Genomic DNA, 13,288 nt, shown 5'->3' on the forward strand with positions numbered 1-13,288 from the left:
CTATCAAGCATTTGCACAGTGGGACTGAGAAGGACTTATTGGGACCTTAATAATGTTTATTGTTCACTCAGTCATATTGATACTGTTTTGGTTTTTACTGTATTTTTACTGAAATACTGATATTTTACCTTCCAGAAGTGACACAAGAGGGGGGGCCGTGATTGCATACTCTAAGGAACCAGACTTTAGGTTTGAATTAGGAATAACAAGGCTATATAAGGTCAATAATGATTGCAGCATAAATTATTTATCAATAGGACAAACCTTGCATTTTAACAAAATTTTAATTTATACTGGTAACCATTCCCTTTTTAAACTTTAACAAGTCAGCCATCATCTTGGAACTTAAAAAGATACCAAAATGAGTGAAAGAATAAAAGTTATTTATAATGAACTAACATGTTTTAAAAATATATATGGGGTTTAGCAAAGTAAAAAGGGAGAAAAGACAAATAAAAGGATGTAAAACTGATTTCTCTTGAAAAAGCTCAATAATGATAAACTAGACAAGGGGACCTGAAATAATCAGAAAGAAATGCTCCTAATCCAATTGGTAATTGATCAATTTAAAATAATGAAAACAAACACAAAATACATTATCTAAAATAGGAGGTAAACGCTATATTTAGCTATTCCAAGTTTTATCACTCGTGTATGAACACTATTTACAACAAATGACAAGTATATAGATATAAGGGCACTGACATTTGTCTTAAAAAAGCTTGGGTCAGAGAGGTGCAGTGTTAGTGCAGCTGATCAAAAGGACTCTCTGAAGATGAGGTGGATATCGAAGCCAGCAAACACAAGGCTGTTGAGCAAACAGTGAAAGTTAGTCAACCAAACACAGAGATGCTAATGGTTGATTTACATGGGCCAAGGGCAGGGACACGCATAATCTCTTTCATGGACCAACACATTAGATAACTGCTGCTACTCTGCAGATTGCTGTGTGGTAGATTCCATCAATTACTTACGGGTCACACATAATCTCTTTCATGGACCAACACATTAGATAACTGCTGCTACTCTGCAGATTGCTGTGTGGTAGATTCCATCAATTACTTACGGGTCACACATAATCTCTTTCATGGACCAACACATTAGATAACTGCTGCTACTCTGCAGATTGCTGTGTGGTAGATTCCATCAATTACTTATGGGACATATTTAATCTCTTTCATGGACCAACACATTAGATAACTGCTGCTACTCTGCAGATTGCTGTGTGGTAGATTCCATCAATTACTTACGGGTCACACATAATCTCTTTCATGAACCAACACATTAGATAACTGCTGCTACTCAGCAGATTGCTGTGTGGTAGATTCCATCAATTACTTATGGGACATATTTAATCTCTTTCATGGACCAACACATTAGATAACTGCTGCTACTCTGCAGATTGCTGTGTGGTAGGTTCCATCAATTACTTATGGGACATACATAATCTCTTTCATGGACCAACACATTAGATAACTGCTGCTACTCTGCAGATTGCTGTGTGGTAGATTCCATCAATTACTTATGGGACATATTTAATCTCTTTCATGAACCAACACATTAGATAACTGCTGCTACTCAGCAGATTGCTGTGTGGTAGATTCCATCAATTACTTATGGGACATATTTAATCTCTTTCATGGACCAACACATTAGATAACGGCTGCTACTCTGCAGATTGCTGTGTGGTAGATTCCATCAATTACTTATGGGACATATTTAATCTCTTTCATGGACCAACACATTAGATAACTGCTGCTACTCTGCAGATTGCTGTGTGGTAGATTCCATCAATTACTTATGGGACATATTTAATCTCTTTCATGAACCAACACATTAGATAACTGCTGCTACTCAGCAGATTGCTGTGTGGTAGATTCCATCAATTACTTATGGGACATATTTAATCTCTTTCATGGACCAACACATTAGATAACTGCTGCTACTCTGCAGATTGCTGTGTGGTAGATTCCATCAATTACTTATGGGACACATAATCTCTTTCATGGACCAACACATTAGATAACTGCTGCTACTCTGCAGATTGCTGTGTGGTAGATTCCATCAATTACTTACGGGTCACACATAATCTCTTTCATGAACCAACACATTAGATAACTGCTGCTACTCTGCAGATTGCTGTGTGGTAGATTCCATCAATTACTTATGGGACATATTTAATCTCTTTCATGGACCAACACATTAGATAACTGCTGCTACTCAGCAGATTGCTGTGTGGTAGATTCCATCAATTACTTACGGGTCACACATAATCTCTTTCATGGACCAACACATTAGATAACTGCTGCTACTCTGCAGATTGCTGTGTGGTAGATTCTATCAATTACTTACAAGTCACTCATAATCTCTTTCATGGACCAACACATTAGATAACTGCTGCTACTCTGCAGATTGCTGTGTGGTAGATTCCATCAATTACTTACAAGTCACACATAATCTCTTTCATGGACCAACACATTAGATAACTGCTGCTACTCTGCAGATTGCTGTGTGGTAGGTTCCATCAATTACTTACGGGTCACACATAATCTCTTTCATGAACCAACACATTAGATAACTGCTGCTACTCAGCAGATTGCTGTGTGGTAGATTCCATCAATTACTTATGGGACATATTTAATCTCTTTCATGGACCAACACATTAGATAACTGCTGCTACTCTGCAGATTGCTGTGTGGTAGGTTCCATCAATTACTTATGGGACATATTTAATCTCTTTCATGGACCAACACATTAGATAACTGCTGCTATTCTACAGATTGCTGTGTGGTAGATTCCATCAATTACTTATGGGACATACATAATCTCTTTCATGGACCAACACATTAGATAACTGCTGCTACTCTGCAGATTGCTGTGTGGTAGGTTCCATCAATTACTTATGGGACATACATAATCTCTTTCATGGACCAACACATTAGATAACTGCTGCTACTCAGCAGATTGCTGTGTGGTAGATTCCATCAATTACTTATGGGACATATTAATCTCTTTCATGGACCAACACATTAGATAACTGCTGCTACTCTGCAGATTGCTGTGTGGTAGGTTCCATCAATTACTTATGGGACATATTTAATCTCTTTCATGGACCAACACATTAGATAACTGCTGCTACTCTGCAGATTGCTGTGTGGTAGATTCCATCAATTACTTACGGGTCACACATAATCTCTTTCATGGACCAACACATTAGATAACTGCTGCTACTCTGCAGATTGCTGTGTGGTAGGTTCCATCAATTACTTACGGGTCACACATAATCTCTTTCATGAACCAACACATTAGATAACTGCTGCTACTCAGCAGATTGCTGTGTGGTAGATTCCATCAATTACTTATGGGACATATTTAATCTCTTTCATGGACCCAACACATTAGATAACTGCTGCTACTCTGCAGATTGCTGTGTGGTAGGTTCCATCAATTACTTATGGGGACATATTTAATCTCTTTCATGGACCAACACATTAGATAACTGCTGCTATTCTACAGATTGCTGTGTGGTAGGTTCCATCAATTACTTATGGGACATACATAATCTCTTTCATGGACCAACACATTAGATAACTGCTGCTACTCTGCAGATTGCTGTGTGGTAGGTTCCATCAATTACTTATGGGACATACATAATCTCTTTCATGGACCAACACATTAGATAACTGCTGCTATTCTACAGATTGCTGTGTGGTAGGTTCCATCAATTACTTATGGGACATATTTAATCTCTTTCATGGACCAACACATTAGATAACTGCTGCTATTCTACAGATTGCTGTGTGGTAGGTTCCATCAATTACTTATGGGACATACATAATCTCTTTCATGGACCAACACATTAGATAACTGCTGCTACTCTGCAGATTGCTGTGTGTTAGGTTCCATCAATTACTTATGGGACATACATAATCTCTTTCATGGACCAACACATTAGATAACGGCTGCTACTCTACAGATTGCTGTGTGGTAGGTTCTATCAATTACTAAGGGGACACACATAATCTCTTTCATGGACCAACACATTAGATAACTGCTGCTACTCTGCAGATTGCTGTGTGGTAGGTTCCATCAATTACTTATGGGACATACATAATCTCTTTCATGGACCAACACATTAGATAACTGCTGCTACTCTACAGATTGCTGTGTGGTAGGTTCCATCAATTACTTAGGGGACACACATAATCTCTTTCATGGACCAAAACATTAGATAACTGCTGCTACTCTACAGTTTGCTGTGTGGTAGGTTCCATCAATTACTTACTTCATTGAGTAATATGATGTGTTTTAACAATGCCTAGTTTTAAACACTATTTAGATAGAGTAACAAATTTTTTTATTCATTATGAAGAAATTCAAATCTACATACTGTAGTACATAGTAAACACATAGAACATATAAATGGTTTTGAAATTAGAGACACCTGTAAATAGGTGAAGTGGTAGTCTAACACACGATCTCTAATCATGGTGGAGCAACCGAGTTTTCTACGTATGACGTAGCTAAGGTAGGAAGGGTTGATTCAATTGTGTACCTGATGAGACAATGAGACTATCACTTCACCTATTTATAAGTGTCTTTGATGTTGAAATGACGTAAATGTTTCATTTTGATCGTCGACTTTCGTTGGATCTCTTCAGATGAACATGACACCAGATTCCAGGAGTCAAGTCTGAGACAGCTTCAGATACCAGATGCTACTATAAAAAGGAAGGTGAACTAGAGCTAAACTCAAAATTTAATTGAATCAACCCTTCTTGACATAACTACGTTTTGTGTAAATGGAATATAACTTTTACTATATGATATTTATCATTAACCAAGTGTTCCTGGTCCCTCAGAATTCATTTTTAGCTATACAAAATCTAACCAGTCATTTTAAAGGATATGTGATGGTATATGTTTTCAAGGAGACACTATGTTACTTTCCTGATTAAATTTATGTTGAATCGTGAGATTTGACTATACCATCAGTTGCATGTCCATGAGAAAATTTTGATTTCTTATATTTATTCTTATATTACGCTACTGCAATGTATTATTTTCAGAATTATTGAGTTTTGTAAGTAAAAGAGCTTCCACAAAATAACATAAACAATGTGTTTAAAAATATATTAATTATTTTAAACTATTGAAAGCTGTAACTCTAAAAGGGCACAATTTCGAAAAGACATGTACTGTATAATGGTCTTATTTTACATGAATTTTCACACATCCTGGGAAGATAATAGAATAGATTATTTAAATAACAGAATCTGAGCAATCATCTGTCCCTGAGCCATCATTGTGATGACGGTGACATTGCCATGGGGACGTTACGTGTGGGCTGAAGGACCTTGAGGCATTACAGGAACTAACAATTGCACTCCTCCACTCTGTTTTAACATTTAATTTCCACCATTGAACGAATAGGCATGACAGATTTTTGTTTAGATCTGATAGAGCGAATTTATAAGTTTTCACTTGAGCTTTTGGATAGTCTCATTCAACCAAGGAAATATTAAGTATTTAAACGAAGTTACACTCGACTGTCTTCGTTGCAGCCAAAGCAGTACGTAGATTTTTCTTAACCACTTTAACAGTTACACCCAACATCCTGAACTATTTATACACATTATTATCATTCTATCCTATGTTCACAGTAAGCTAAAAACTTCTAAAAAAAAACAGAACAATAACAACTGTCATAGTTTTAAAATATACAATCATTAACATATAATTTATTAATGTTTAAAAACTTAAATAGACTTTACTGCTTTATCTACTCTATCAACCACTGTAATTTACACACTTTACTGGTGAATAAATACTCAACTGTGTCTAAAGCTTTATTTATAAATTCCAGCAAACACGATATATATATATATTATTGAGTTTAGATCTTATTTTATGCTTCATGACTGTAATACCTCAAATGTGTTTTACAACCAGAAGTGTTAGATATTTACAGGTAATGACATAAATAGCCGTTATTATTTCATGCCCTTCTTAATGTCTTACATATAATTTGAAGACATTAATTTTAATTTTGAACTTAATTTCATGTTTGCTGATGACCTTGGTCTCAATGTTTTTAGTAAACCTAAAGTTTAAAATCAGATGTTATTGGACAATATGGACTGGTGAAATAGTGAGCCGGTGTGCAGCAAATAAATTATGTTTAAATTCCGATAAGATTGTTGACCTGATTTTTGACATTTGTAAAAATGGGCAAGATATTACATCCACCAAGTTCTTGGGTGTAAATATACAAGACAATCTAAAATGGTCTATACATACCGATTGTGTTGCAACCCGAGTAGCTAAGGGTTTGTTCTTGTTAAAGAGTGTTAAGAAATAATGTTTCCTGTGATGTATTGTTAAGTGTTTACTATGACAATATTTTTCACCTAAACTATGGAATCTCTATATGGGGTAATTCTCCATTTGCTAAAAGACTTTGTTTTACAAAAACAGGCCATTAGAATTATAAGTAACATTTCTAGTCAAGAGCATTGTAAACCCTTTTTTAATAAACTTGGTGTACCAACATTGCCATCCATTTTAATGTTTGTTAAAAGCAATTCAGATAGGTTTAAGGAATTAGCTGCAGTTCATAATCATAACACAAGAAACAAGCATAGGCTGCTTAATATCAAGTGTATCTTCAACTCAGAAAAGTTTCCAATACCAAGGGATTAAATTTTATAATATACTACCTAATTTCATTCAAACTATGCCAGTCAATTTGTTCCAGAAAAACATAAAACAAATGTTGATAAAGAACTGTATCTACAACGTAGAAGACATTTTAGATATAGACGACTTTTTAAATTAAGCATGATTTTATTTTATTTTGTTTACCATTGTTACACTTTTGACATAAAAGATTGTCTATTGTCTAACTGTGATATAAGTTCATTAATGTAAATTGTAAACTTTGTTATTAAAAAAATTATTGTATCTGTACCGTTACTGTAACTTTAACTTAATTATTGTAACTTTTTTATTTATTTAAAAATGTGTTTAAGTGGTAATTTTAATTGTTTGAACTTTAAATGTCAGTGTTGAAGGTATTTTGTCTTACTGTTGGTATTTAATTGTTTTTCTTGTTTTTGTGTATTTCTATTTGATAACTTGTGTGTTTTAGTTGATCACTTTTTCATTTTTAACTTTAGAATAATATTTATCTTTAGACTACAAATACATCAACCACCTAAAGGAATATAATTGTATTATAGTTTTTATTTATAATACATGTTTACGTGTTCATGATAATGTCTATTGTACACTTGTGTATTTAATGACAGTAAAGCTTCTTGATTCTTGATTCTAATGAAGGTGTCCCAACCATAGAATTCACAAAAAGAGTGAAATAAAGGAAACGAAGGTGGTTAAATGACTTGGCATTTACATGAAGTTTTAAAATCGGTTCCGCTGCTTTGTACTCCCAGTTGTAAAAACAAGCAAAAGATGATTAACGTGTGTTGACTGAGCAAGTATGACTAACTCGGATCTCTTCTATGCTGCCTCATTGTTCTCTTACAGCTGGTTGTTCTGATGTCACCTTGAGTTTTGTTCCATAAAATCGAATGTCAACAATAAACATTTTTGTCATTTATCTTCGTAGTGTGTGTGTGTGTGTGTATATATAATTTTAAACTTAATTTACACAATCTACAAATGCATTTTAGTATTTTCTACATAGTTACTAGTTTTTCTACATCAATTGATAGTTTTTCTTACTAAAATGTGCAAATATCTGAAAATGTATTAATTGAAAAAAGACTACAAAGAGCTAAAAATATACAAATAAAATTATGTTGCACGGTTTTAGGACCAAAATTCATGGAATAAAATTGTTTATAATTAAACAACAATTATTTATTGTAAAACATAAAATAAAATTGTGATTCTTATAAAATAAAAACAAGATGGCCATAAATAAGTACATCCGCCTATTAAAAGATAAAAATGGTTATTTAATGTCACAACTTACTATGAGATTAGAAATAATACAAAGAACTCATTCATTAAGCAAAATCTGCAAATCGTTTAGTTAAAAAATATGAATATACATCACAATCACCTGTGAATGAACTACAACTTTTGTTTTCTTAGATTCAATTGTCATTTCTAAACCTATCTCTAAGTCATTTAATAGATGAATGTAAAAAACTTCTTTATTGCCTTACAAATGTTTTGCATTAAAATGTTGGGAATCTATCAGCATGATTGCCAATAATTGTCTTTTTAAATAAGCTCATGAAACTTTAACAAATAATACTAATGGGTTTTTACTATACACTTGGTAGAGGGTTGAAACTTGTTACTCAGTTACAAGTGAAGTCTTACTGAGTGTTACAGTCAGTGATATGTTACAAAAATGTAAGCGAGGATGGAGTGACTTTTGAAAATTTAGTAAGTGCAGGATCTGTTTTAAAAATAAACAAACATCATTATCTCCAAACCATAAATGCCAGTAATGGTCATGAGTTTGTTATCAATAAAGAAACTGTTAACATAACTGCATCTAATTTAGATCAAACTGAGAGCTTTTACAAATGAAGAGCTCATACTTCATTCTGGAACCATCAAACCTCACAATAGAAACACCATGTACCAGATGAGATGCACACAAAATATTATGTAATGGGAATAAAAATCTGTGTGAATTAACATTGAGGAAAGAAACAAGAAATAGTTTACTGATTATTTTATTAATGTGGTTAAAATTAAACAAGCTTGCACCCAATTTTGATCCTAAAATGTCTAGGTTTTGAGTAACTCTCAAGTAGACAATTTGACTCAATAATGTGTATTTTAAAGTTTTATTGGCAATTAAAAGTATTCAATTGATTAAATTTATATTTAAACAAATGAATATTTTCGGTATTATAGACAATCCAGATGTTGGTATGAAGGGTTTGATATATATTTATCACTATACTGTAAGTGAGTAAAATCTTAAGCAAAAATTACTCGATAATTGTATTTTAAAGTATTAAATAATGTCCACAATGATTAAATGATTAAATTCTTCTTAATTTATATTTAGAACCATAAATGTTTCATTTTTCATGGCTACCTCTGTTAAAATGCAAGCTTAGGTATTTATTTTGTTCATGAGGATGAAACCAAATGATAGCTGGAATAAACAAATACTCGCTCTAATGATCGATAAGACAATATTACTCGACTCTACTGCCATTTACTCACTATTCATTGCTGTATGCAAATTAGTGTTATTTCTATGGCTGCATTATATATGATTATTGTGAATTATACAATAGTGCTGTTAAAGTTAACATTGCAATGTAAAGTTATCTTGATCTTGTAATTAGCATGGTATTGGGTCAGTACCAGTTCTCTCACTTTGTTTTCACATTCTTACCATTTTATAGTATGTTTGAGCACAGAGACCTGTTTTCCAAAGCTTTTACTATTTGCATTACTTGTACTTGTGTAACTTTTCACTTACATATCTTTGTATACTAGTCACTGTACTATATTATTTGTATTGTATTCTATCGCTTGCACTGCCAGAGCAGTTATTTACTATGCTCGATCTTACCCCGTTACTTGTACCTAGCTTAGTCTTATTTATTGGTACGACGACCGTGTATAACTATCAGGTAGCGTACCGTAGCGTGCGGCGGTCGGAGTGATGACCAGAGACTCCACAGAGTCGGAGAGCTTCTCGGGTGCTGCGGGGACAGGGGTGTGGTGAAGAGGTGCGTTGCTGTTGGCGTTGTTGGTGGCTGATATCACAGGCTTCTTGAAGCCAAAGGAGGTGGCTGTGCCACGGTACATTTTGTTCTTCTTTTCCATCTGCGACAAGAGATTTTTCGATATATTCATGTATTCACATATAGCATACCTTTACATTTGTAGCACTAGGCAAGCATAAATCATGTGAACTTTCAATAGCTTTTTCTAACAAAAAATCTGAATTGTTGCAGTAGAGTTAACTATTTATTTAAGAAAGTAATTTAACTGGGAGTATAGTAAAGGTATAAATCTATAGAGCAGACTATAAATCTTGATCATCCACAATAAAGAAATTCAGCTAGATAATAAATATATACATGATGTGTAGCATGTCTGGAAATGCCTTAATATTATTTTAAACATAGCAGATAACAATTGCAAACATTGCAGAATATTATATGTCTATCTTAACTATTTTTTTATGCAATAACCATCACACACCTTCATTGTGGGGGGACGCCCCGTGGGGTGTTATAAAAACTTTAAATGCAAGTTTAGGTCAATATGCACATCATTTTAGGTATTTATTAATACAAAAATGCTGCATAATACACTTCATTAGCATTATTAAGAAGTGACCTATATTATGCCACTTCATTATTCATTACAAAATGGCTGCTTTTGAAATAAGACCGTTATTTAACCTTAAACATCCGCAATTATGTATACAATAAATGACTTAGGAATCACTCTATTACACAATTGTACACTTTGGGTACATTCCCAAGGTGCTCTATTATTAATAAGAGTGATTCATAAAACGTTTCCAAAAACATGAGTGTTTTCAGACTTTTACACATTCTGTAAAAAATAAAAGTAGTTGTGACATCTTGTTTCTTCCGCGACGATCGCCACTGCTCAATTGTCAGTGGTTGGTCGTTCAGTGCAGACGTATTGTGACCTGTACTCTTTAGTTCAGTAAAGAAGACGGTTAGGGTCCTACGGAGGAAAGGATAAAATGGAGTGGCCTCCAGTCAAAACAGTGTATTGGGGCTTGAAGCAGTTGACCATACTGTATTGACAATCCAGCAAGAACTACAGCGTCTACAGTGTGAAACTCGCTTTAATTCACATACTTTCTTAACACCTTACTTAGGCAGCCTTATAGATGAAACTTATATGAAGATGAAATATTGAAATTTTGCTATAGTTACTTAGATATCTTATTGTATGAACCATGTAATCAGAATGATGAGTTTTTTACCACCAATTTAATAAATACTAATAGGATCTTAATGAATTCTTTTTTTTAAACATTACATGAAAAGGTTTAAACTCGACTGCCATTTTTTCAGAGAATTTTTGCCTGTGGGAAAGATTCCAAAGTTTATTTGACTGAAATTCTTGATTTTTTTCGGTTGGCTTTTCATAGAATTATTTTTATTTGAGCGTATAATTATAGGAGGACTGTTAGGTCACGTTTGATATAAAATATAGAGTGGTAGTTTAGAGTCCATATAAAAATATTTATATAATAATCTTAACTTTGGGCCTAGGTAAATTATATTTTACCAAAACCCCGTTCTGTTTAGGTACGGATGGTGTAGAGAAGTTTGTGTGTAGACCTGTATCACTGTCAATATTTTTTAACTTTTGAATTTTTTGGTGAGCTTTATATGATGGAGATTTATTTTGAAAGTAAAACAAATTGAACACTAAATAATAAAAAAAAAAAAAAAAAAAAAAAAAAAAAAAAAAAAAAAAAAAAAAAAAGCATCTGATTAAGAATGGCTCTTGTATTTTTGGAGGACTAATGTTAAATATTGAGAACGTCACTGAATAAAGCTCTGTGTCTGTCAGTTCGGCAACGCAGCATGTCTCTGATTGGATGAGGCCAAGTGCCGGGCCACGCCCTCAACAGTCTTCTTTCGTGCATACTTGTTTAGTAATTACCAGTTTTTTTTTATTAAGTGCTTGTTTTTTAAATGATGTGAATTACTCATTTGTTGTGATTTCCTGTCACAACTATGGTAGAATTTGTTTTTTACCTGACTGTAGTTATGTGTGTTAGGTTTAGTTATTCACCTGAGTAAGAGATCAGATTGCAGATCTCAAAACGTAGTGTTACTGATTTCTCGTATCGCTGAACAGTGGCAAAAAAGGTTCTATTGATCTGAAATTGTGTGTCACATTTTTCTTTTCTAACCTAAATTACTCTAAAATAGCATACGTGAACATTTTGACCACCAATATAGTGAATGTAAATTAGGATAACCAATAATAAGATGACAATTTGTTCTGTTTAGGTACGGATGGTGTAGAGAAGTTTGTGTGTAGACCTGTATTGCTGTCAATATTTTTTAACTTTTGAATTTTTTGGTGAGCTTTATATGATGGAGATTTATTTTGAAAGTAAAACAAATTGAACACTAAATAATTTACCTTATTATAGGTTATTATCTCCACTGAATGATAAACATTCTACTCGCTGAGGTTTTTAACCACATCGTGACAGAGGTACTTTATACATTGAATATTAAAGTACTGAAAATAGGTATTACACTATTGAAATAACAATGAACTTATACTCTCGACAGTTGACATTTCTTGACAAATTACCTTGAAACACTAATAAAAAATATGATTGTCTAATGTAGGTAACTATCTTATCAAACCATTATCTCTTAATTGGAATCCTCTTAAGACAAATCTTTTAACACTTTACAAAAATATAGCAGTTTAAACATAAAGAATATAAAAAGAAGTACACTATATACGTATGTATTAAATAAATCGTATTAGATTAGGAATAAATACATTTTTCTTTAATACAAAATGTATTTACAATGTAATTTGAGCATGTTATAAAATGTAGTTAATACTTGTATGTAATAACTAAATAATGAATGGAATTAAACCCGTTTTTTTATTGCTTAAACTCTTTTTTTGATGTGGCACTATCATAATACACAAGATATTTGCCTTGATTTTCCAAATCTAGGAGATGAAGTTTTCAAAGGAAGAGAACTTTATTTAGATTTTTATTTGTTATTTGGTTAAATTTGAATATAGTTTCATAAAAAAATACTACTGCTAGAAAGTTTTTAATAAAAATAATTCTCAACACAACTAAAATTACATTTAGCCTAAACCCATAATAAACCAATGTAAACTATGTACTTTGCAACGCATAAAATTGGTCATGTTTGGCAATTCACTCCAATAATACAAACTATTTATATCATTCTCCAAAAGTTTAACTACACTGGTTTCAAGAATAATGTGTGAAAACCGTGTGATACAGCACTGACAGGATTTACTGTATTTTTATCACCCTAAATTGTTCAGTGAATCGAGTGTTAGAGAATGTTTTGACTTTTACATTATCATGCACAGCTGATTTAGACAATAACAGCGAAAAAGTAATGCCAAAACGGCTACATTCTACGTCAAATGGCAAACTCACATCGCAGAGCATAACCTAAGTAAGGGATAATTAAAATGTATTTTCTAAAAAATTCCTTCATTTTTATCAGATACACCTATTTTGGATGTTGTTCCACTTTATACAAGAGAA

General features: G+C 33.0%; 1 protein-coding gene across 11 annotated transcripts in view; it reads right to left on the minus strand.

Moving 5' to 3' along the window:
- LOC124359042 overlaps nt 1-13,288 on the minus strand; it is a 178,143-nt gene that overhangs the window by 132,838 nt on the left and 32,017 nt on the right. For all 11 annotated transcript variants that reach the window (XR_006922096.1, XR_006922097.1, XM_046811436.1 and 8 more), the window contains exon 2: nt 9,645-9,831. Coding sequence is in view for 9 of the 11 variants with exons in the window: in XM_046811436.1 (XP_046667392.1) it covers nt 9,645-9,831 (187 nt within the window). In the remaining 2 variants the exon portion in view is untranslated. The remainder of the gene's footprint in view (nt 1-9,644; nt 9,832-13,288) is intronic.

Source organism: Homalodisca vitripennis, chromosome 4 (genome assembly GCF_021130785.1).
Source record: "Homalodisca vitripennis isolate AUS2020 chromosome 4, UT_GWSS_2.1, whole genome shotgun sequence".
NCBI classification, from domain to species: domain Eukaryota; kingdom Metazoa; phylum Arthropoda; class Insecta; order Hemiptera; family Cicadellidae; genus Homalodisca; species Homalodisca vitripennis.